The following is a 27,207-nucleotide window of genomic DNA, read 5'->3' as shown; positions in this document are numbered from 1 at the left end:
GGGAACCTAAACTAAGAGGCATATGGATGTTTGCTTTTAAACAACACCAGTTGCTTGGCAGTCCTACTGATCTCTTTGACTGTAGTAGCTGAATCGCACACCTGAAACAAGCATGCAGCTAATCCAGTCTGACTTCAGTCAGAGCACCTGATCTGCATGCTTGTTGAGGGGCTCTGGCTAAAAGTATTAGAGACACAGGATCAGCAGAAGAGTCAGGCAACTGGTATTCTTTTAAATGAAAAATCCATATCCTTCTCAGTTTAGGTTCCCTTTCACTCCCCTCTCCTCCCATCTGCCTCTGAAATCTCTGGCTAGTAGGCTAGTAACCTCCTCCTGCGCAGACTGAGCTCCCATAAGCCCTTGCTACTAAGGCTCAGAGTGCCTCGGCACTCTGGAGAAGCTGTGGGCGAATCTTGTTTAGTTTATAAGGAATTACAGTATTAAAACAACAAAAAAAAGTATTTGGCTTGAGGAATGCCCTATAAACTATATGAAAGGAACACGATTATACAATGAGTAAAAGTTTATCTCGGATCCACTTTAACATCCATACAGGCTTGGAGTAGTTTAAAACTACATACATGTATTTGTATTTATTTTCTTTACTGTGGAAGAGGATAGAAATACATGACATACTGCAATTAAGCTTATTAATAACCTTGCGACATATCCAGCTGATCTGTTAAGGATTTAGTTTCTCAGCTCATTTACACTTTTTTTGAATTGCCAAGTGGTGCATACTGCTTGGCAACACAGCCACAGCTCTGCTGGACATTTTCCAATCAGATCTATAGCACCTGTTCACACTAACATGGTGCCTCAAGCTACAAAAAGTCTACCTGGCAGCATTTAGATGCACTAGACACTTGGTTCCATTAAGTTATTGAATTGGGCCATTCAGCTTCACTGCAAATGGCAGCTTTCACTCTTTGCAAGTGAAATGTATTTCACTTTTACTTCCAGTGTGTACGTTTTATGCAAACATCTCGTGAAAGCATGAGAAACATGTCCATTAAAACCATATGCTCAAAACCCTTAAGGTGGCCACTAATGATCCAGTCTTTTTCATCCAATTTTACCAAATCTTTGTAGTGTAAGGGTAAATTGAGTGACTATATTGAATGGATATTTAAGGCAGTTACCTTATATTACATAGAAATGGTAAGATTGGATGAAAAAGATTCGATCATTAGTGGCCACCATTAGACGGTTCCCTTATATTACATAGAAATGGTAAGATTGGATGACAAAGATTGGATCATTAGTGGCCACCATTAGACGGTTCCCTTATATTACATAGAAATGGTAAGATTGGATGAAAAAGATTGGATCATTAATGGCCACCATTACAGAACTGATGCAGAAAAAGACAATTCAAACACCCTGGGCCTCTATAGCCACCAGTAGAGAAAAACAAGCCTCCTTCATCCCATAGTTAAAATATCCACACTTAGTAACTATAATATAACTATGAATAATTAATTATAAGGAAATAAACTTATTTCAAATAAAATATAGAAAAACCGAGAGCCCAATATAGTATAGTATGTTAAAACATAAACGAAGTAAGGCAAATGAGTGAGAAGAATATACTCACAAACGTGGGTTACCACACAGACAACCACTGTATAAGCAGGTGAGGAGATTAGACCTGTCCTCACTCAGGATTAAGAAGTCGCTCTCTGTAGATGAGGAAAAGGGGTAGATCACCCCTCCACCAGGGGTGGACACGATTTTGCAGTAGGAGAACAGAGGCGCCAGCAGAGTAAAAGTGGATAAAACCTTTAAAATTTGCTTGGAGGAAGTGGTGGACTTACCTCCATAAAGCAGACATGAAAGACTGTCTGAAAAGTAGCAATCACATTTATTATATGGTACCCCAAAAGTGCAACGCATTTCGCAGGCCGAGCCCGCTTCATCAGGCAATAAAGTGGGGACAAAACAGAATTCCAGCAGTAGCAGGTGTAGCGCCTCAGTATTTCAAATAAAGGTACTGATTTTGTCATATTTCCAATTGTAAAACATTCCACACCTGAACCACTCTTGCCATAATAAGCTCTGAGCTAATAGTATAAGTTTATAGACAATTAGTGGGCTACCAGCTTACTCATTTTCATGGGGGTTTTTTTTCTGCGTAGTCAAGGACTATAGTTCTAGGTTTTATTTTCTCTTCCAACTTTTGCTTTATTGGTTGCATTCAAGGCTTATTTTGTGTCATATTTCTGTAATTATGTTTTGCACCACTTATCTTTTTTCTTTTATTTTTGCTATTATATCAAATGTACCATTTAAAATAAAATCTACATCTTTCTCCGTTTTCTATTTTACTTTCCTTCACCATTATGTGTATCTATCTGAGAAACTGGATTAATTGCATTTTTATGTCTGCAGAATTGTGATGAATTTGTGACTCTCCATGTGTAGTTCAGAGAACCTGCAAACTGTGATAAAAAAAAACAAAAAAACAACTTAAAGTAAAACATGCAAGCATTATGTGTGTCCCATGTCTTAATTTATGTAACTTAGTTTTAGTGCCACTATATAGAGTCCAATTTTAGTAATGTTTTTCATCGGGATCAGTATTTCAGAATAAATGCTTATATGCATATTTGTCAGAATATGATAAACTGGTTTTACTTCATATAAAGTCAACCATTTGTCTCACATGATTAATTGCAGGCATGAACCTTTGATTTTAGCTTTGACATTATTGGGACTCTAATAAATCACATTTACTGTCTCTATGCTACTCTGTATTCTAGAGCTATTCAACACGCCTGCCTTTCACCACATGCAGAGTTGTACTGGAGTGATTGTCTGTTGTCTACAATGTATTTTGGGGGGAAAACTTCACATCTACCATTTTTACTTCAGTTATTGTTTCCTGATAGACATTTTATGGTCTTCCAACATACCTATAATGTACTAGTTATTAAAAATTATCACTACATAGACAATCACAAAAAAAACAGGTACTACTGAAATATAAATGTACTTTCTTTGCTAAAGACAATCCTCTCCCATGTAAGCTGTTTGCATTTCTAAGACTTCAAACAGATGTTTCTTAACCAGTTCGCGTACCCCTTAAAGTGGGCCTGAACTTTAGCATAGGACATAAGGAGAACATAGCGAAATGCACCCTGTTTGTATTTAGAGAGTTTAGCCTGTCTAATCCCCACTCATTTGAGCCTAATCACAAGCTGTAATTTGATCTCTAACCTGTGTCAGCTGAGTGCCATGGCAGCAAAGCTCATTGGTTAACACAGGATGTTAACAATATGTCAGCTCCAATGAAAGCAGGAAGTAGAAACACTGCAGATATATTGCAGTATTTGTGTCAGCTGTAACAAAGAAATGTTTTTCTTTGAAGGTTATAATGCTGTTGCGTATCTTTTAGAGCAGATAGGAGGTTTTGAGTTCAGGTCCGCTTTAAAGTTCCTTTGATTTTACACTTTAGCTGTGTTGTGTTTGATATAGCAGTAGGTTTTTAATTACTTATAGCAACTTTGTGATATTTATTTTGTTTTGTGTTTTTTACTACAATCTAGGCTTTCTCTGAGTTGTATTTTTTTTTTCAAAAAACCTATTTTATTTTATAGTCATTTTACAGAGACAAATTAGGCTTAAATGCAGAAAGTACACAGTTTTTCATTTTTCGCTCTCCCTAATTTTCACACGACAAGTCCCACAGTTATAAAACACATGCAAATATATTCTTTGGCCCATCCTAGTTAAAATGATACCACATATTCCCTATTTTATTACTAGCGCGGCATGCGGTGGAACGTTATCCCAGCCTGCACGTCTGTATTGATTTGATGCATTTGCTAGGGTGACAGTTCAGGCCCCTCCCCCCCCCCCCATGTTGCACAGGTGCCTCACTAGGCAGTGGCAGAGCAATGTATCTCTAGAGCATCAGGGCCCCAAACTGTCATCCTAGCTATCACATCCGATCGATCGCTACAGGAGGCGGTCATTAAAGGTGTATTAACAAGGAACAGTGGTTAACAAGGAATTAATAGGCTAGGCTAGGTAGGGGTTAAAACTTAACTGGAAAAAAAAAACACTTTTTATTTTATTGACTCTGTCACTTGAATTTTTTTTTTACTTTTAAAACTTCTTTGCCTAACTTTAGTGAATGATTGTTGTTCATTGCCGTAGCAACAGTCATTCACTCTTACAAAGGAACATGCACAAGCACATTGGCTATCATTCATTAGGGTGTGTTCGGTAAACAAAATCAGTGCGGGAAAACACAGCATTCAGTAGTTTAGACTTCTGTGTGCTCATTCATAAAAATGTTTACAGTTGCGCCAGCAGTGCGGTGATTTCCCGAACTAGGCTGGCTCTAGGCTGTCGGTAGGCTGGCGTAACAGGAGAAGCTGCCCGAGTCCCTCCGTGCGCTGCTCTCACTGCTGCTGCTTGGGAGGTCTGTCCATTAAAGGGGCACTATTGCTAATTTCATCTATTTTGGCCCCCTTAACATACATATGCCTTATTGGAGTTATGCTATTTCTCAGTATATAGTCCTATCAAAATATAATTTTACACTTGTAATAAACAGGCAGGCAGTCACATCAGTAGTAAAACCTTTCCGACGCCAGTTCAGCATAAACCATTCTGTAGCAGGGAGGCATCTGCTACTGGTCCTTGAGCTGCCATTATTTTCAACCCCTCTGGCCAGCTCATTTATTCTTTTCCATGTTGTAACTGCACTAATGTGCAGTTACTGAGCCCACAGCAGCCGCCGTAAAGTGCAGCACGGCAGCACGCAGCCTCCTCCGTACAGCGCAGGATGTACCTGTACCGCTGTGTGATGATACGCTGCCCGGCTGCTAAGGACCCCTTTTGTGAAGCTGGCAATAAAACGGACAGCTATTGCTGTCCGTTTCCATGGTAACCCGACCAGCCTCTGAAGTGAGCTAGGCAGCGGCGGTGGCATCAAAGAGCAGACACAAGTGCTACAGCTGTGTCCTGCTTTGTATGCTTTGCCATAATCATGTTGCCGGCCGGGTTACCATGGAAACGGACAGCAACAGCTGTCTGTTTTATTGCCAGCTTCACAAGATGTTGCGAATGAGTGCGGTGTTCGCCGTTAGCTAGCGTTTGTTATTTTCCGTATCTCCTTATTGTATTATTTGCTGTGCCTTTGCTACCCGCGTGCCCTGTTTTGCTCAGTCTTGTGTCTCTGTCGGCAATCGCCATTCTTGCGATTGCATTCCCACTTCGTTTCCGCCGTTGTGTGTTCACCGTCGCTGGGTGGCGACTAGTTTGGTGGACACACATTGGTTCTGTCCCTTTGCTCTGTTTCTTGTGGGCTATCAAGCCCTGCCTGATCGTACCTTGTCCTGGATCTGTACAATTCCCGTCTGGCATCTGTGGCTGTGCAGCGACTGTGTTCGCCTGCACTCCACAGCGCCATCTGCCGGAGGGAATTGCCCTCTGCGGGTGCATAGCACCTAGCCTGGGTGTCCTCAAATATACGCTTGTGGAGGAAATCCGCCGCGTCAGCGCACGTCTGGTGCGCTGACTGCGAATACGATTCCACAATCGTTACAGCATGTAGGATTAATACAATAACATATTATTATTTTTTTAATGTAAAGCATGACGCAATAACATGGACTGTTTCTCCTGATATAGTAATAGAAAAGGCCATATTCTGTGCAAGCAGCACAGGCCCAGGAGGTAATCATGTGTTAATTTACATCAGGTAGCCAGCGCTGGGTGGAAATTAGACAGACGATGGGATTTAGCTATTTTTCATTAGCACTTGGACTGTGATAAAGGAGAACAGAAAAGAGCTGCTTGACCTTTAAGTACTTAAATTATTAAAGAGCAAATAGATTTGAGGTCTGGTTACTCGCTAATCTAATTTGCCTTGTGGTGAAAAGATGAAAAGACATTTTGGGTTTGAAATAGCAGCAGTCAACTCTCTTCCTCCTCTAATGTGCAGGGAGACAAATAGATGGCAGAAATCTTATTTCGAGGTCAAGATCATGATGTTTTCAACAGAAGAAAAAGAGTATGTCACAAGCCAAGTATTATAATCACATGCGTACTGTATATCTGCTATGCTCTGCGATAGATGGAGGCATTGAGGTCTCTATTCCAGTCATCTCATTGCAATGTTTTACAAAGGATGCTGTCTACAGAAGAATGCAGCTGATGCCTCCATTATTTTTATATCTTCATATGACATACTCATGAATAGATTTAAGATGTTTCAAAATCAGTGTGAATAAATACTTACTATACAAGTATTCATACAGTATAGTATAAGTATACTATCCAAGTCAATTATTAGAAAAGTTTTAACTGAATGGCAGATATATAGTAAAATACATACCCTTACTGGCCACGTTACTAGGTGCACTTTACTACTATGGAGCCTTCAGAACACCCTTAGTTCTTCATGACATAGATTCAACAAGATTTTGAAATCATTCTGTAGGGATTCTGGTCCATGTGGACATGATAGCATTACGCAGTTGCTGCAGATTGGTTGGCTGCAACTCCATGATGCAAACCTCCCATTCCAACCCATCCTGAAGATTCTGTATTGAATTGGGATCTGGTGACTGTGGAGGCCATTGGTGTTTATTGAACCCATTGTCCATTCTAGAAACCATTTTGGGATGATGTGAGTGTTGTGCATTATCCACCTGGAAGTAGCCATCAACAGTACTAGCCCTTATTAAATTCACCTTTTCTCCTATTTTTTTTTATCCTAGGTGGTATTTTCACCTTTTATCAATGAATATGCATTTTAAGCCACCACCAAGCACTTTTGTCAGTGCTTTTTGACCTACTTTTAGTACTTTTTGCTGAAAAGTGATTTTGAACAGATGATAAAAAATATCTCAGGGCCCAGGGCAAACAAACAAATACTGAAAATAATTTTCAGAGCACTTTTCCATGTACTTTTTGGTACTTTTTTCCATTGCAAAGTGCTAAAAAGGTATTATAAATTGAAATTGAAAAATTATCGCCTAGGAGAAAACTCAAGAGAAAAAGTGAATTGCCTATGGCTTCAGGGCTCATATGTAATTCACGTTTTCTCCTAACTTTTATCCCAGGAGATATTTTTTCATCTTCTGTTTTAAATAACTTTTCAATACTTTGCAACTTAAAAAGTACCAAAAAGTACATGAAAAATGTACTGTTAAAATTATTCTAAAGTATTTTTTCGCTTGCTGGTGGTTTAGAATGCATTTTATTGACTATTTCAAAAATATTACCTTTGTAGAGAATACAGGAGAAAAAGGGAATTGCATATGTGTCCAGATGTCTTAATGGCAAAATAACTGTATACCGATGAACTGGTTCTCCTTATAATGGCAGAAGAATGTTAGCATTTCAGATTTGAGAGCCAAAATGTCTGTACTAAGGATTTGCTACCTACTGTATGTTATGGTAGATCTCACTAAATGGTCTGTAATGCTTCCAACTTTTTGATACATACCTGTAAATAAGGAAATCAGACTTGATAGCTTTTAATGTGGAGCTCTCCATGCATGTAGCCTTCCAAAGTGTGTGTGCGTGTGCGTGTGCGTGTGCGTGTGTGTGTGTGTGTGTGTGTGTGTGTGTGTGTGTGTGTGTGTGTGTGTGTCCACGCGTCTGCACATACATACTTCTGTCATCATTTTACATTTCTGTCCATTTTTTTATGTTTGCTGTCAAGCAATGGTTATTTATTTACAACTCGAAATCATTTAAGCAAGTAAATTGCCAGAACTTAAAAAGCAGCAACATTTACAAAAAACTAAATGCAGGTTTAAATGACTGCACTGGCTTCATCTGAAACATTTGCCCAGGGCGGTTATTATAACCGGGACAGTTTTCTCTGTGCTTAGTTTACATTGCCTTTTACTGCTTTAGTGACTGTTTCATTGAAACAGGTAGAGCAAAGCTTTGCTCGATTCTGCTCAGTTACTATATTGGTTCTTTGTAAGAAAATGAGTAAAGAGCCTCATCACATCCATCTGAAACGTTAAAGTGTTTTCTTGTCTGAGAAGGACCATTTTTCACCTAATACTGAATCGTGAAACCTGATTAAATGTTCATTTGAAGCATACATCACATGATTTAATGCATTTCCCAACTAGCTTTTTCAATTTATATTTATTTTATTCCTGTTCGAGTACCATGGATAATTACTTTTCCTCCTGTTTGAGTACCTGAGATAATTACTTTTTACCTGATATAGTTTCCAGCAGACATACTGCATTTAAAATGTTCATTCTGAGCTCTAGTAAAGTTTGGCTGCAGTTTCCTAATCAGCTCCACAGTTTGTCAGTTGTTGGCTATATATTTTTTTTTAATTTAATTAAGCAAAGAAAAGAAACAACGATATGGGACACATCACAGTAAGCTTGTGCGTACAATTTATTTTATGGGAATGACAACCAATATTGGGTTTATAGCTTCTCGAACTATTGCTAGTTGGATAGAAAACTCTCTCTCTCTCTCTCTCTCTCTCTCTCTCTCTATCTCTCTCTCTCTCTCTCTCTGAATTACATTATCTTATGTATCCCTAAGTATTTGTTTTGCCCCTACATTTTTTTCAGCAGCTGCCCAATATCCTAAAATGAAGTTGATTTCATTATGATGGAATACATTTTATCCATAGCTTCTTTATATAAGTAGTCTTAACCCACAGGTTTCAAATAAGCTGTGCTACTAATTACATTTAGGGTAGTTTACTTTGGATTTCTAACGATCACATTTAGATTTATGCTCTCATTAATGTACCTGTACCCTAATCTGATGGGATGTGCCTTCATTCCTGGGGATGGTTCAGCTTCTCTAAAGAGTTTTTCTTGCTTTCTATTATTTACTGCAGTCACATAATTAAGCTGTGGGGGAGGGGATTTCATTTTGGTAAATTCCTGGAATTCAGCTTCAAAGCACACCTGTAACATGCCTAAAGGAATGTACAACCTAATTCATTAAGCTGTGCTGCTAGGCAGTACAGCTTAATGTGAAGGACCACCTGCTTTGCCTCCCTTACATAGCAGCACTCACTGCTATGTAAGGAGAGTGCCTTCCTTAGTTACGCGCTTTGCTTAAATAGCAAGGGGCGTAACCTCAACTGCGGGTGATCCTGTGAAGTATCATCGTTACCGTGATACTTCACTCACGGCCGCTTCTACGTGAATTTACTGTGTAAATTAGGAGTGGACGCAAGTGAAGTATCATGGTAACGATACTTCACAGGACTGCCCGCAGTTAAGGTTACGCTCGTTGCTATGTAAGCAAAGTGTGTAACTAAGGAAGGCACACTCCTTACATAACAGCGAGCGCTGCCAAGTAAGGGAGGTGCTCCTTCACATAGTCAGAGTTTGACGAATCAGGCTGTTATAATGTAGCAATTTTTGATACTTATGTATTAGGTCAGCTACCAATGACTGCTCTGTATTTTCTCCAAAGAAAAGTCTACTGTCAGATAGGATAACAGCTGATTCATCACCAAGCGAACAGCTGATATTTTCCATGGACAGTAGCTCAGTGCTCAGCAAGAACACACCAGGATGCTCACCTGGCCTTTGGCTGAGGTGCTTCAGTCATAGCACATGCAACTTTACTAAACCTATTCAGTTGGGGGTGTAGTGTGTGTATAGTGACCTTCTGAGGTCCCACACTTTCAGCCAGCACAGAGCTTCTATCCATAAAGTATATGAGCTGTTCATCTTGTAATGTTTATTTGTTAGTAACGTGAAATATTACTAATAAGCATTTCTGTTTAGTATGGTGCTACTTCTGCCCCCCCTTGGTAATGTGTATTATGTTTTACTTCAGCAGCTAATCATTGTACCAAGAAAATTGGTTTCTACCAGTTTGCACTTACAATTTTGTTTTATTAGTACTACGTAAAAATCAGTTTCTGGAACATTCCTTTGTTTGGTAGTGCAGAAAACAAACAACCAACTATGGGTAGCAAGACACTGTCAAAAGACCTCATGGATAAAGTTGTGGACAGGCTGAAGTCAAGAGATAAATACAAAAAAAATCAAAGGATTTATCAATCGCTAGAAGCACAGTAAAGTCTATAGACTTTAATTTGCTCCTAGCAATTGATAAATCCTTTGATTTTACTGTGCCCCTAGAGATTGATAAATCCTTTGTATTAGAAATGGTTTGGTACTCTACAAACTGTATGAAAGAGAGAGGAGGAAACTGGATAAAAGTCCTATAGTGCAAAAGAGAAAGATGTTGACACTTAATGTGGGCAGGGTGCTTCAGGACCTGATTCATGAACAGTACCTGCGATCTCAGTGCAAAGCTGTATAAAGAGAAATTTGCTGGGCACCAGGCATACAAATCCAGACTTTATTTAATGTTCCTTATAAGCACATACAGACACGATCAAAAGGTAGCTATGGGGGAAACGGTGAGGTCAATCATATGAAGCCTAACAAAGGGAGCCTTAAACCAGAGGTTAACTGTTTTATTTGTAAAACTGAGATTTGATACAGGTAAGGTGACGTGTCTCAAAGTTTTAGCATAAGAAACTTACAGAGAGGTTGTTTTTTTAAGTCAGCCTTCTATTTTATTTTTTTTCTGTAGATTATTTTATTTTGAGGTTGTTTTTTTAGTGTGCATAAACGTTACGTTTAAGCTTAATTTTAAGGATCCTGTCCTCTGTGCATGAAATGACTATAGGTTGATCTGCAAAGTTATCCCCACAAGTACCTGCTTTTCATTGTAATCTTTATGGTTGCATGACCATACAGTGCTGAGACTCCGCCACCTGGACTACCAGATAAGCTTTGGCATCTTTACCCAGAACACACCCCTTACAAAAATTATCAATGGTACACTGTGTCATACGTTTTAGACACCGCCTTTATTTGCCAAGAAACCATAATTAAAGTTACAACACTTCACTACCTCAATAAATCCTACAGAAGCAACCCACCAGTGGCACAATGCTAACAAATTAAATTATTTTTTTTCCAGCAGATCTGAGCGAGGGGGTGACGTGGTGGCATCATCACACTTTGCTCCTGTCAACAAGCATGCACTAAGTGCTATGAGACTTGACTTAAAGTGAAACTTAAGGCAGAAAAAAATGAGTTTTACTCACCTGGAGCTTCTACCAAACTGCGCCCTCGCAGTCTTGATCAAATGCTTCTGTCCCCCACCGGCAGCTACTTTAGTTTTCGGCACCAGGCCCGACAGGCCTGGCCACATGTCTGCTTCTACGCATTCCTGTCCACATTCCTGCCATTGACATTGTCGCCGAAAACAAAAGTAGCTGGTGGCGGGGGACAGGAGGATCTGATCGAGACTGCGAGGGCACAGGATGGCTGCAGGGGGCTGGCAGAAACTCCAGGTGAGTAAAACTAATTTTTTTCTGCCTTAAGTATCCCTTTAAAGAGGAACTCCGGTGAAAATAATGTAGTAAAAAAAGTGCTTCATTTTTTACCATAATTATGTATAAATGATTTAGTCAGTGTTTGCTCATTGTAAAATCTTTCCTCTCCCAGATTCACATTCTGACATGTATTACATGGTGACATTTTTACTGTGGGCAGGTTATGTAGCTGCTCCTAGCTGTTTTGGCTGTTAGAGACAGCTGTAAACAGCTAAGGCCTCGTTCACATCACAGAATGCAGGCGCGTTCAGTTCAGAACACAACGCACAGGAACGCATGTCGTGTGCGTCTCTGTGCGTTGCGTGGCTGATCCCATTCACTGAAAGTGAATGGGTCAGCCGCGCGTTTTGTTAGGAAAAGCGTGCAGCATGCCTTCCCGGACTCACAGGTCCGGAACGCATGCAGTGTGAACATCAGACAGTGTAGTCTATGCACTGTCTGATGTCGTGCGTGTCGGCCTCCCGCATGCGTTCCCGAAATGCGGACGGGAGCGCGTGCAATGTGAACCGGGCCTAATTCCTGTCTGTGAACATTGTTACATTGTGGCAGTTTTGCCCAGAGTACCGCGTCATTTTCTCTCGCATTAAAATTAACCTCTAGGTTAAATTCCAGAAAAGCTGTTATAGTTCAACTTCATTCAGAATACAGAATATAAATTGTTGTCTGAAAGATAAAAGTATATCTCTATATATGCTTTATTGAATTTTCTTGTGTCAACTATGCCATCTGTATGTGGATCGGTGTACTTACTAATGCTGTTAAAGAGAACCCGAGGTGTGTTTAAAGAATGTTATCTGCATACAGAGGCTGGATCTGCCTATACAGCACAGCCTCTGTTGCTATCCCAAACCCCATTAAGGTCCCCCTGTACTCTGCAATCCCTCATAAATCACAGCCATGCTGTGAGGCTTTGTTTACATCTGTAGTGTCAGTTTCAGCTGCTCACCCGCCTCCTGCATAGCTCCGGTCCCTGCCCCCGTCCCTTCCCTCCAATCAGCAGGGAGGGAAGGGATGCAGGCGGGGACTGGAGTTCTGCAGGAGGCGGGGAGAGCAGCAGACTGACACTATAGAGATAAACACAGCCAGCTCTGACAAGCTGTTTGTCAGCAGCGTGGCTGTGATTTATGAGGGATTGCAGAGTGCAGGGGGACCTTAGGGGGGTTTGGGATAGCAACAGAGGCTGGGCTGTATAGGCAGATCCAGCCTCTGTATGCAGATAACATTCTTCAAACCCACCTCGGGTTCTCTTTAAGTGGATTACGTTCATGAAACCAGAATTAGCCAGGCATCCCAATCTGCTCATATGAACTGGTGGAAGTGGACATTTGAATCCATTAATAATACACACATTTTCTGTGGCTCTCCATGGCAGCTAAAGTCTTCACTTTGTCTTGTCTTTTGTTCAATACTGAATGACTTCTGTTCACCAGGTTGGACTTTAATGCTGTGATGGTGTGCAGGTGTGATTTGGCATTAGGGTAAAGAGCACCAAAGGACCCTTTTGCTAGTTCACCAGCAAAAATTTCAGTCTTCTTGTGAGACAGTTATATCTTATTTCATCCACTCTATATACTACTAAATATGTGTTTAATTCAACCTTGTTACCTTTTTCTAAAACTTATGTCATGTGGGTGATTCTTGCTATTAAACAGCATGGCATAGGAGCTGTGTGTTTCTCCTTCACTAACTAAACACCTTTAAGGTTGCAATACATCACACAATGTATGGCCAGATTGACCATTAGATAGATCCCTCTCTGAATACAAATCTGATCAGAGAGGAATCTACTGCCTGGCCACATGCTGCACAGTTTGAAATCTACTGGAAATTGTCCTTGTGGTGCCACCTACTAGGCTACACCTCAAATGTAAGTGTCACCCCCCCCCCCCCCCCCATGCCCATGCTCAGTGTTAATCAGAAATCACGCCTTTCCATTGGCGTGATTCCTGGCCTCCTCCGGTGATCGGCATCACCGTGAGCACCTGTACAACATGACTTGGTACATGCTGACGTTACACCATGTGCCAGTGTCACGTGGAGTAGGATAGATAAGCCTTTAAAATTCTACTTAGGCACAGGGAGGGACACTTATGTACTTGGGGGAGGGGGGCACCAAATTCTGTTAACATCGCACATCTGAGCGGGCCCTTGTGACAAAGATTTTGCCTAACATTCTCAATCGATCCTTTCAACCAAGTCTGGCCCAAGATCGATCAATCAACAAAATTATTTCGGAAGGTTGATTGGCTCACAAAATTGAGTGATGTATTGGCACCATAAATGTTCAGTTGTTACTGATGGAGCAGTGCATAGCTCCATTCTTAGCAAATGTGTGCTGTCTATTGGCTAACATAAGTTGATCCAGGTAACTCTACAGTTTTGATTCTGTAGCTGAATAGGAGCCCTTATTGTGAAATTGGTTTAGGAGTTTTTAGTACATCATCTTGGCATGGTGCTCTAAATATACATTGACCCCAACCAAACATTTGGCGTCTTAACATTTTTTTTATTATTATTATTGCTAGTTTAAGCACTTGTCTATCTTTATAGTATATTTCTGTAACTCTATGTATAGAATACTAATGTTGACAGAGACACTGATATCCATGTACAGTAAAGTTATATTGAATTCTACTGTAAGCCTAACATGTTATCAGGCATTGTGAGTTTAACTATGGAAACAGAGGGCAGAAATGTGCTTTCACCAGTGTAGAGATACATCTTCTTTTAGCAGGATGAGGGCAAAGAGGTGATCTCGTTGTTTTTCTTAACTGTAATAGAGAAACTGGTTAGCTTTGCAGTTTGGCAGAAGAATGTGATTTATGAGAGTGACTCAATGGAATCACAAACATGTTTTTAGATGAAATAGTTCACCTGTGTGCTTTGCAGGGCTGTATTTAGCAGTTTTTCCAGAGATAAAGTGGACCTGAACTTTTGCGCACCACACAATGAAAAGTCTTTATTCCACCACATATAGTTCCTGAAGAAGTTCACTGCTCTGTGTTTGTTTAGCCATATCAAAGTGTCTAATTAGTTCTTAGCTGCAGATGTGAATAGACTGCAGGAGCTCAGCTTAGGCAGCGCCTCCATGCGGTATACACTGAGGCTTAATCTTTTCAGTGCTCAGTTTTCAGTTAAAACGTTGTTGTATTTTTAAAGCGTTATGAAGATTACTTTCCCATAAAGGTTCTGTAGCTAATTTTTAGAGCAGAGGGGAAGTTCTGAGCTTAGCTTGAAAAGTCCTACTTCACTCACCGTAAAGTTAAAGAAGTAATAAATGAAGTTATGGTAATTCCTGAGTGTTGCTAATGCTTGATAGAAACGTTGGTGCAATGCCTGCAATGCTTTGGTACGTGTCCCCAGAAGTGGTACACTTGTGGTCAGTCTTTCAGACAGTTTTGTGTTTCCTCCTGTTATGAAGTTCTTTCTAGATAAATGTAATATAAAGTAGATGGATAAAGAATGTTTGTTTCTTTTTCAGCGTATACCAGGTTATCATTGAAGAAGAGAAATCCAGACGCTCCAGGAAGACATCGGAAGTGTTAAAGTGTTACCCAGTTCCTATACATTTCAACAATTCAACATTGCTCAACTCTGCCTACTACATTGCTGCAGAATTTCCTCCCAGCCTCTTGTCTTCTATGATAGTTTTCACAGTTGGTGACAACAAAACCTATAGTGGCTACTGGAACACCCCCCTTCTCCCCCAGAAGAGCTATAGCATCTACTACCAAGCTGCCAGCAGAGCGAATGGGGTAAGACAAAGGATGAACCTGAGTTTCCTGGTGTATGTATATATGTATATGTAAATGGCCTGGAGAAATAGCGAGAACTGGCAACTTTCATTTAAACATATATTACCTAAAATGATCCTTAGTTATAAACCTATACGTGCGTCTCAAATCCATTAAGTGAAGTAAGCTTCAGGAATGGTTTAATAGCTTTTGCTAAAGGCGATAAATAGCCCTTGGAGTGTTCATGATAAATGTCTTATTTCATGATCTCACCATTAATATGAAATACTACTGAAAATAGCAGCTAATAATTTCTCTTTTACACAAAATCAGTTCCTACACATTGATGTGAACATTCAGTGTAATCTATGGTATCCTCATTATTGCCTCCTGTACCCCCAGGGCATATCCCTGTACTCTTGTATGTATCCACTCCAGGAATCAAATTGGCTATTTGAGATGAACATGGAGCAAGGCTCTACAAATTGTATATGGTATTCCAGCAGTGCAGAGCCTGATGAGTTCTGGCTGTCCTGACAAGCAGCAAATGTTTCTGTCATTCTCTATCCAACATAGAATTCTAAAACACCATTGATTCCATTTTACTTATGCTCTTGGACATCACAATTAGTGCAGGAATTTTCTTCACAGAAAAGTAAAATAGAAGGTAAAAATCAAATGTAGAAAGGAAAGCAGGGAAATTAACTTCAGTGAGTAAATTGTTTCAATGGCAGATACATGCTCAACATATTTACATTTGAATGATGGATAGTAAGATATTAATATATTTTTAGTTAGTGGTGTCATATTTCTTTAATGACATTTGACACTTTCACTCAGTGTGACAATGGCTTCAACCGTTGCCTTTATCCGGAGGATCTCTAATAAAGGTACAGGAATGTGGAATCCTTATTGATATGTATTTTATATAAAGACTAGCAGACCCAAGCCCGTTTAAAAACGGGCTCTAGGGTCTGTGTTTCTCGCCGCCGCCATGCACTGCGCACGCACCCGACGCGTGCACCCGCCGCACACGTGCGCACGCGCACACCACGGCCGCCCGCTCACACGTCTGCCCAGCTCTCTGGCCCCGACCCTGTCCTCCTGTCTCTGTGAGGCTGGGTCCGTGCTGCGCACATGCGCAGTAGCAAAAAGCAGGGACCCAGCTACACAGGGACAGCGTAACGCAGGGACACAGCGGTTTTATTATAGAGGATGATACATTATTCTGCAGTACTTTACAACAAATAGGTCTCATAACTAACTGTCTTAGGGCCAGTCTTCAGGAAAAGAGAACTATACTACCGATATGTTTTTTAGCTGTGAAAGGAAACTGAAACCCATGGAGGAAACACATTTTCTTTTAAGAGCTGCATGAACTTTCTTAAAACAAATGGAAATGGTACTAATAAAATTCCTGAACACTAAAACACAAATCTGCATTTCATCTAACTATTGTGAGAATGGTAATATAAACATTAATACATAGTAGAATAGAGATGTGGTAAGGGTTAAAGCCGAACTGAACTCTTGCACATCACACAATGAAAAGTCTTTATTCCACATATAGTTGCTGAAGAATTTCACTGGTCTGTGTTCTGTGTTTGGTTTGCTAGATCAAGATGTCTTATTAGCTCTTATTAGCAGCTGTGAATAGACTGCAGAAGAGCTCTGTTGTGGCTGCCTCCCCATAAAGTAAACACTAAGGCTTACCCCTTTAAGTGCTTCTGGAAAGTGAAACTAAGTTAAAGGACACCTGAGGCGAAAATAAACTAATGAAATAAAAGTTTGGATCTATATTCCTTCTCCTAAAAATGACTTTTTAAGATATTCCACAGTTTTATTTTATGTTTAATTCTACTATTTAAGTTTTAACATTTTTTTGCTCAATGACACATTCATCGAAGTATGCCAGAGCTAAAATCTATGAACTATTGACCCTTTTTTATCTCTTTCCTGCTCTCAGAAGCCATATTCTGCTAGGAAAGTGTTTTTTAGTTGGAATTCTTATCAGTGAGGGTCACACTTTAGTCACTTCCTGTCTGCGTCAGGACTGAGTCAGCCACTTACATACCTGATATTTAACTCTTTCCGGCAGAGAAAGAAAAAAAGGAACAAGCATAGTTATTTGTGTTCTTGGCACTGTACATACCCATGTCTATCTTATCATGTTACATGTCACCTCGGGTATCCTTTAAAAACTCAGGGTTGTTTTTTTTTTTTTTTTTTAGGATTTTCATAAATTGTAATAAAAACATTTTTTTTCCATAAAGATTGTCATGCTGTTACTAATCTTTTAGAGCAGAGAGGAAGTTCTAAATTTAGTTCCACTTTAAGCAATAGGGATGGGATCTTTAAAGTGAAAGTAGTAGTAGTGAAGGTAGACCTCAAGTCTGTTGTCTCTTGCATTGAGGCGGACCTGAATTCACAACTTCCCCTCTGCTCTAAAAGATTAGCAACAGCATAATAACCTTAGAATAAACATTTCTTTGTTACAGCTGATACAAATCATGCAACAAATCTGCAATATGTCTACTTCCAGCTTTCATGAAAGCAGACATAAAAATAGTCTGTGTTTACAAATTAGCTGCTCTGCCGCGGCAGAAGAGATTCTTGAACTGACACAGCTGAGAGATCAAATTACAGCAGTGATTAGGCACAGATGAGGGTGAATTAGACATGCTAAACTCTCTAAATACATATAGGGTGCATTTCTCTATGTTTTCCTCCCTTCCTGTGCTAGAGTTCAGGTCCATTTTATTTTGTGTTTAACAGTTAAAAATGGGTTTAATGTTTTTAGTATTTCAGCTGAATCACACAAAATGTTTGTGTTCCCAAGCCACAATCTAAAACTATTATTGTTTTATCCATTCCCTGCACTCAAAAGTTTTTCTCTGCCAGTCAAGTGTTTTATGGCTTGTAATTAGTTATCAGTGAGAGTTATGCTATAGTCTGACTAGATCAAACTAGAGAGAAACTGTCTGTTTGGCTAGATTACCTTCTTTTTAGTGTCCTGAAACTGCTGGTTCCTCCCATTCTCTGTCCATGTTTGTCCCCAGCCTCCTGGAAGATGCTGTGAGTGGCACTGCATAATTCTGAACAGCGCATGTGCAAGTTTTGAACTGCACATGTACAGTGAAAGGGCTTGTGAATGATTTTTTTTATTTTTTATGTGCACCCACGGTTCAAAACTCCCACTTGTTCTGAATTGTGCGGAGCCACAAGGGGGAACTTCTGGAAGATTATTCAATGGACGGATTCAGTCAAATACTCAGAGGATCTGGGGCATTGAGCAGTGTCAGGAGACTAAGTAGGAGATAATCTAGCCCACTATGGGCTTTATTAATTGTTTTGTACCCATGTTCATGGGTACTTTAAGTTGTAACAGCTTCCTTATATTTGGTGGCCACCTATTGTACTTTACTGATAATTTTAATGTGATATGCTGATGTATGACTCCTGAGAGCTATTAGTCTTAATACAGCTGCTGTTGATGCAAATAAAAAGATTATTAGCTAAAATCTAACTTTGGTTTCAAGGCAAGCTAATAAATAGTAGTGGAGGGGCAGGTAGAAGCAGTGTCATATCATCCCATGTGGCACCAAGAAGGCATGAGCTACAAGGTCCTTTATTCTCATATGTCTAGTGTCACTACTTAATCAGAAGCACCACTTGTTTTTTCATCAAAGGATAGGTTAAATCTTTTTATATAGGGTATCTGTGACCAATAGTATTTTGCCATTTCTGTGGAAGACGCAGTTCCTTTAACAATAAAAATTAAATGTTTTTTCTTGTAACTGGCTGTTGGAAAAAGTCATAAATGTATATCAAAATGAGTTCAAATAAGAATCAAATTAAGCATTTAATATAACCTTGTACCAATACAAATATATATATCTATATATATATATATATATATATATATATATATATATACACATATATATATATATATATATATATATATATATATATATATATATACATATATATATATATATATATATATATATATACATATATATATATATATGTATAAACAATAAAGCACTGTTATTCTCTTTTTGCCACAGGAAACGAAGATTGACTGCGTCAGGATAGCCACAAAAGGTATGCTGTGCAATAATCATGTTGACATTTTGATGAGTTTTATATTGCAGTTCTTCTGCGTGTTGAAACATTCCTATTGATGGCTCTACGATGACAAAATTACAAGTTCACATAATGTTTTATTGCACTATGAATATGTAATTATTCAGGCATTGGCTTGCAATAAAACTCAGAATAGGTTATGTCCATGTATAGAGCCTGCCCCATTCCATTTCTTTGGGTAACATAAGTCTGCAGCGGGCACCATTTATGAGAGTGTCCAACTGAATAAATATTTCAGACAGTTGTAGATTCTACTTTAAACAAGGAACAATGAAAGGGAAGATTTGGAATGTGTGAAACTACACCGACTGCAATTATTCTTTCATTCATGAGGCTGTTGCTATACTTTGCTAGTTGTGACCACTTTAGCTTCTCCCGTTCACCATTACTATTTTAGAATTAGGATATAATTCTATAAAGCAGTGCAGCTATTACTACATCATCAATAAACTATAACCCTATCTGCTTTATATTCATAGTCTGAAGGTGATGATCAGTACACTTGAATGTCATCAGGAATTCATAATGCAACATGTACTTGTGGTGCCGTGTGTCTTCCTGACTTTATCTCAGATTATATAGAAAGCATTAGGAGTGTAACTAATAACTGGGGGTCACCATTTCCACACCACATGTTCATGATAAGTGTGCCCACCCATTATATCTGCTGTCCCTATGAAACATCCCCCCCCCCCCCCACACACACACACACACACACACACACACACACACACACACACACACACACTCCTGTCCTACCACTGCCTTGCTAAGGATGAAGGCCACAACTGATCACTGACTGGTTTATTGAGATGGCACGTGGTTTGCAAAGTTACCCGAGGAGTTTTGGTAGAAGTTATATGAAAGTGTTTTTTTTTTCTCTCCATAAAATATGCAGTTTCACAAAAGAAGGCATTTGTTGTTTTTTGCTGTCTTCACTGCAAAGTTGATTTTCTAAGTGTTATCCATTTACTCATATTCAATGGAAAGTTTACAGTGTTAGATTGGACTTAACAAAAGTAAATGTATAAATAAAAGATGTAGCTATACTGAGCTTGCTGTGATTGTGGTTTTCTAGTTTTTTTTTAAATCAGCTAGTTGTCAGCAGCAGAAGGCTTCTGTTTCACAGGGTGAGGTTGGCCACATTGACTTTGTCATCTCCATCACATGACCACACTCCAGCCTATGAATTGGTGCAGAGGCTGTAAGATAACACCATAGGCGAGTGTCCCTACAATGCCTCACATTTCCATTACCCATGATTAATATACATACACTTTATATGACGCTGGTAGGTATGTCCCTAGACAAGCTGCGTGTTGCAGAGGGATACCTTCAACCCTCACTCAATGTAAAACCACAAAATATAATATTACGCAACTCGCGCTAAAACTGTATTCTATAGAATGATTTCAATTAAAAATATGTCGTATAAAATTCCAGCAATCCACAGTCCACACTCCTCACTCATACACACCACAACCGCTCAATATTGCTATAGGGCCCTTTAAATCAGCAGCGTTCTAATTGCCAACAATTGCCTGCAATTAGTGCAGAATGCTGCTGCCAGATTGCTAACAAACCAGCCTCGCCACTGTCACATTACACCGATCCTTCGCTCACTGCACTGGCTACCAGTAGAATGGAGAATACTCTTCAAGATTGGACTGCTGACATTCAAATCCCTGCACAATCTGGGCCCTGGATACATGAAGGACCTGCTGAAGCTGCACCACACCCCTCACAACCTCAGATCAGCAAGTTCTATAAACTTGGTTACTCCCAGAGTGCACCTCAAAAAATCTGGAGACAGAGCCTTCTGTCATGCTGCTTTTACTCTTTGGAACTCCCTGCCACACCCAGTAAAGACAGCACCATCCCTAGAGCTATTCAAATCCAGACTGAAAAGCCACCTGTTTAGCCTGGCATGACCACGATGGTCTGAGCCATGCTTATGCCCTTCGAGTCCTACGGGAGAAAAGCGCTTTACAAATGTTATTTGTTGTTGTAATAAGTTTGTTAGGGAACACTCCTATCAATGCACGAGAGGAATCCAGTTTACACTTAAACTTGTAAATAGAGGGGCAGTCACTATTGGGTCTTTGTACTTATACCTTGTTCGATTTTGGGAACATTTTAACATATCTACACTTACAAATCTTTAGAAAAAAAATGCATGCATTTATATCATACTTTTCAGCCAGTTTGTAAGTATACCGTTGTACTGGGTGAATTCCCATTGAAGAAATTGCATTACTTCATGTTTTCATCCATCTCTGACAGGGATAATCCATTCTCACGGGAGATTGTGTTTGAAGTGTAGTGATCTCTATGAAGTTTACTTTGCGTTTTGTTCTAAGGATTCACTTCAAAGTTCCTTTTTCCTTTCTTATTCTTGACCTCCTATAGCCATATATCTATCTGATTCAGGAGAGCTCTGGAAGGGAACATAGCTGAGTAGAAATTGACCGATCTTTCACCGTCATTGCAGGGCACCTGTTTTCAAAGATGCCAACAATAACCAGGTTTGCTGCTGTTGTTTTTAACAGCCAGCTGTCTTAAAACAATTTCGTCCCACCCATATGAATGGGCATATGGACAATCTTAGCAGGATTTCTGATAGGCTGGCTCAAACAAGCATGCCTGGTGATTATAGTACGGTATTAGTAAATATAGTATTAACTCACCTCAACACTGCACTTTGCTTTTCTGAAGGACCATCACGTCATCTTATCCACAGAGTGTTGTATCTGGCAGATAGATCATTAAAATCATGGATGCTTATTCAATTCACTTTTTTTCCTAAGTTTTCTCCTGAGAGATCATTTTTCATCTACTGTTTAAAATAACTTTTCAGCATTTTGCAATTGAACTTGACAATTTAAAAAGTACCAAAAAGTAGGTGAAAAAGTAATGCCAAATTATTCTGAGTATTTTATTGTTTGCTGTTGGCTTAAAGGGCATTTTAATAGTGTGTGAAAATATCACTAGGAGAAAACTTAGGAGAAAAAGTGAAATGAATACATGGCAAGTAGTGTTACCCAAAGAAACTAATAACACATTTTTTTTAACTTTCACTTAATTTAAACCCTTCTATGACAGTCTTATAGTTAGCCTGCATCCTTCATTTTTTAGAAAGCAAGTTCATTTTTATTTTTAAAATGTTAAAATTTGACAAAGTTAGTTTTTACATTTGCCAAATCCCTTGCATCACCTTGTAATAACATATTTAATCAAAGAAACTGCACCCATCACTGAAAGTAGTAAAACACTAAGAAATAAAATAAACTAGGAAACTGTTTGCCTTGTACAAGTCATAAGAATAAAAGCATAATTAAAGCAAACATCAGTATTCTCGCATTATGCATATAAAAACAAAATTCACATATTCCACAACATTCACCTGTAATTATTGAGCGACGATATAGCTTACATCAATGGATAAAGCAGCAGTCAGTACTTTGCAGGAAAATGGCAAACCCCCATTGAGAGGCAGACACTTATATAGCTAATTAACTAAATATAGTCACTTTAGTATCCCAAAGATATAACCTTCTGAATAGATATAATGATAAATATAAAGCATCAAGGCATAAAAACTGCTTGATGTGTTTCAAGATCAAAAGTTTCCTTCACCAGGAGGAGAAACAGCTTGACAATTCACAATGATTTATGTGTTTGATTAAGCATAAGGCATGCAAGATTACAGGACACTGCCAACTGAACTAAAGAATGAAAATATTTGCTCAGAATTGTACATATTGGATCTAGAGAGAATGGGCCACATGTATTTCTTAATTTAAGGTGTAAGGTATCTTGTCCCTTTAATTTGTGGGGAGCAAGGGTTAAAAAATAATCTTAACTGCTTCTGGACCGGGCTAATTGAAACCTACGCCCAGTTTGGGACCTGTTATCCCTGCCAGGGCATAGATTTCATTTAGTGCACTGCACGCTCCCACCGCTGATCGTGCCTCTCTCCCATTGCTGAAGCCCACTCGATCTACCATCGCTATGATAGCAAGCTCTGTGAGGCGGTCAGGAACCAATTTCATTGGCTTCTGACCCTGTGATCACTATGAACAATCTACATTGGCTCACAGTGATCACAGGGTCAGGAGCCAATAAAATTGCCTTTTAAACGGCTCACGGGGCGCTGCTGTCATAGTGACAGCAGAGTAAGTAGGTTTTAGTCAAAGGAGTGTGGCGCAAATGGTGAGAGCAACAGGTCTGTGCGGCATGACGTCAGTGAGCTCCGTTTTTTGTACCAGAAGTCGCTGATCCTTAAAGGAATACTGTAGGGGGGTCAGGGGAAAATGAGTTGAACTTACCCGGGGCTTCTAATGGTCCCCCGCAGACATCCTGTGCCCGCGCAGCCACTCACCGATGCTCCGGCCCCGCCTCCGGTTTACTTCTAGAATTTCAGACTTTAAAGTCTGAACACCACTGCGCCTGCTTTAAGTCTGACTTTAAAGTCTGAAATTCCAGAAGTGAACCGGAGGCGGGCCCGGAGCATCGGTGAGTGGCTGCATGGGCACAGGATGTCTGTGGGGGACCGTTAGAAGCCCCGGGTAAGTTCAACTCATTTTCCCCGACCCCCTACAGTATCCCTTTAAGGGTCCAGATACTGTTGGTACTCTAGTGATTAACAAGAGACATAAAGAGTCTAATATGTAAATTATTCACTGTTATCTACAGATAAACATATCATTTTGTGTAATCCTACCTTTTACCTATAAATCATGTGAAATGACACAACTCCTCCTTAAAGGGAAGGTTCAGGGAGGGTGGGTAAAAAATCAAAATCAATTTCCACTTACCTGGGGCTTCCTCCAGCCCGTGGCAGGCAGGAGGTGCCCTCGCCGCCGCTCCGCAGGCTCCCGGTGGTCTCCGGTGGCGCGCCCGACCTGGCCAGGCCGGCTGCCAGGTCGGGCTCTTCTGCGCTCCAAGTCCTGGTACTTCTGCGTCCCACGCCGGTGCTCTGACGTCATCGGACGTCCGCCGGGCTCTACTGCGCATGCGCAGAACTACTGCGCATGCGCAGTAGAGCCCGGCGGACGTCCGATGACGTCAGAGCACCGGCGTGGGACGCAGAAGTACCAGGACTTGGAGCGCAGAAGAGCCCGACCTGGCAGCCGGCATGGCCAGGTCGGGCGCGCCACCGGAGACCACCGGGAGCCTGCGGAGCGGCGGCGAGGGCACCTCCTGCCTGCCACGGGCTGGAGGAAGCCCCAGGTAAGTGGAAATTGATTTTGATTTTTTACCCACCCTCCCTGAACCTTCCCTTTAATATATGTATTTTGTCAGTAAAAATGTATGTGCAGTGTGACCTTTTTTTCCCTAGATATTTCACGCAGAATCAGTGACAGACATAATAAGAGATACATTTGACTAAAAATAAGCTCTTTTGATTAAAGGATATAAGCTTAACATTAAAGTAATGAGGCCTAAGCAGAAATTAATATTTTAAGTTCACATTTTCTCTGAGTTAATGTTTCACAGGTTTATTAATAGAGCTGCCACTGGAATGTTACCTTTAGCACTATTATAGGAAAATTACAAAATTAGAACCTTCATAATGGATGGCAGAAAGCACACCTTACATGGCCTTTATTACTCAGAACTGTTAAAAACATTAATTAAAAATCCATTAGAGGCTGGTTCTTGTTAAAGGGATTTTTTTTATTTCTATTATCAATACAAATGTTTCTTGTTAGAAGCAGAGCTAAACTAAATCTATATTAAGTGTTCTCAGCTTTGGGTACCCCTTTCCCAATGTGTTCGGGATCCTTGCAATTTCGGTGTTGTTCACTACCTGTAGAAATTCTGAATGAAACTCATGATACAGTACACTACCTGGACAGACTTTACTAAAAAACAAAACACCAACTCATCCTGTAAGTTGTTGTTGCAGTTTCCATGTGGAAAATATTTTTTTTCCTGTCACCATACGCTGTAGGCACACTGCAAACCATCAGTCCTGGTTGTTTGCTTGTTTTTTTAGGGGCCTAAAGGGCCTAAAGGGTTCCACGTGATTTAACTAGGTACTCTAAGGGTTCCACCTGCGATCATTCATATTCCATTTCCATCCACATTTCTGCAGTGAATTAACAGGTTCACCACTAACTTTCCAAATTTCAAGAATATGTTAGACAGTCCTTAGCCCAGTTCTACTAATTTTAGAAGTCTCCTTATTTTTTTTCTGTTAATAATTTAGGATCTGTGTCCACTACACACAGATTCTGAATGCAGAAAAACTGACTCCAATGAAAGCCTATGGGCCTGTTTCCACTGACGTTTTCATATGGGAAAACGGATGCATGATGCAGAAATCTGCATCCGAAAAATCGCACTTAGTGGAAACAGGCCCATAAGCATTCAGATAGAGATTGTAAGCCTCTGGCAGGGTCCTCCTTCCCTAGTGTAATCTACAGGATCGTGAGATCCTTTCCTATGACAGCCTGTACTTGTATTACTGGGCCTACCTAATCAGCCCATTATCGCATGATCACGTATTTTTTACCATTTGCCTTGTATAACTTTGTTCTGTGTTGTATATCCTTGTTATGTCTGTCATTCTTGTATCATTGTATATATTTATTGTCCAATGCTGCATAATACATCTTATATGGTTGTTTAAGAAATGAAGAGTCGCATCAGTTATAGTTAGAATGGCGTTTCAAGAAATTTTCTGCGTGATTTCTGTTGCTTTTGCAGCTTGCCTCATCTCATTGATCCATCATAACTTTATATACATTATATATATATATATATATATATATATATATATATATATATATATATATATATATATATATATTTACAGGCCTGTTTCCCCTAAACAGGAAGTATAGTATGTATAAACTGCTATGTAGAGGAGGAGACCGGCGGCTAGTGACCGGCGATTGGAATGCAGGCAGGTGAGTTGCTCTCTACATTACTTCCTGCTGCGCTTTACTCTGCATCGGGGGAGCACAGAGGGAGGCCCGAGAGAGGCAGGGAGGGAGAGGTCGGGCCACTCTCCCTGCAGCTTACTCCCCCCTCCATTATGGGGGGAGGAGGGTACCTACTTATCTAGCCTATACTGGGGGCAGCTACCTATCGAACCTATACTGGGGTCACCTACCTATCTAGCCTATGCTGGGGGAACCTACCTATCTAACCTATACTGGGGCACCTACCTATCTAGCCTATACTGGGGGAACCTAAATATCTAACCTATACTGGGGCAGCTACCTATCTAACCTATACTGGGGGTACCAACCTATCTAACCTATACTGGGGGCACCTACCTATCTAGCCTATAATGGTGGTACCTACCTATCTAGCCTATACTGGGGGCAGATACCTATCTAGCCTATAGTGGGGGGGGCACCTACCTATTTAACCAATACTGTGGGCACCTACCTATCTAAACTATACTGGGGCAGCTACCTATCTAACCTGTACTGGGGGCTCCTACCTATCTAGCCTATACTGGGGTACCTACCTATCCAACTTATACTGGGGGCAGCTACCTATCTAACCTATACTGGGGGCACCTACCTATGTAGCCTATACTTGGGGCACCTACCTATCTAACCTATATTGGGGGCATCTACCTATCTAGCCTATACTGGGGGCACCTACCTATCTAACCTATATTGGGGGCAGCTACCTACCTAACCTATACTGGGGGCACCTACCTATGTGGCCTCTACTGCGGGCACCTACCTAGCTAACCTATACTGGGGGCGCCTACCTAGCTAGCCTATACTGGGGGCAACTATTCTGGCTACCTATATTAGAGGCACCCACCTAGCTAACCTGTACTGCGGGCACCTACCTATCTAACCTATAGCGGCTCTTTTTACACCCTCGCCCTGGGTGTATTTTTGCCTAGAAACTGCCCTGTATATATATTTACCTTTTTGGTAGAAATCATATTAAAAGTCAGTATGCCGT

The 27,207-nt window shown here is 40.2% G+C and overlaps 1 protein-coding gene across 5 annotated transcripts in view; it reads left to right on the top strand.

The window, feature by feature from the left end:
• Positions 1-27,207, top strand: part of PTPRM (protein tyrosine phosphatase receptor type M) — a 995,286-nt gene that overhangs the window by 586,844 nt on the left and 381,235 nt on the right. For all 5 annotated transcript variants that reach the window (XM_068237197.1, XM_068237198.1, XM_068237195.1 and 2 more), the window contains exons 12-13: positions 14,862-15,135; positions 19,188-19,224. In XM_068237197.1, coding sequence (XP_068093298.1) covers positions 14,862-15,135; positions 19,188-19,224 — 311 coding nt within the window. The remainder of the gene's footprint in view (positions 1-14,861; positions 15,136-19,187; positions 19,225-27,207) is intronic.

The sequence above is a fragment of the Hyperolius riggenbachi genome, chromosome 5, assembly GCF_040937935.1.
Source record: "Hyperolius riggenbachi isolate aHypRig1 chromosome 5, aHypRig1.pri, whole genome shotgun sequence".
Classification (NCBI taxonomy): Eukaryota; Metazoa; Chordata; class Amphibia; order Anura; family Hyperoliidae; genus Hyperolius; species Hyperolius riggenbachi.
This window is presented reverse-complemented; position numbering and strand designations above follow the sequence as displayed.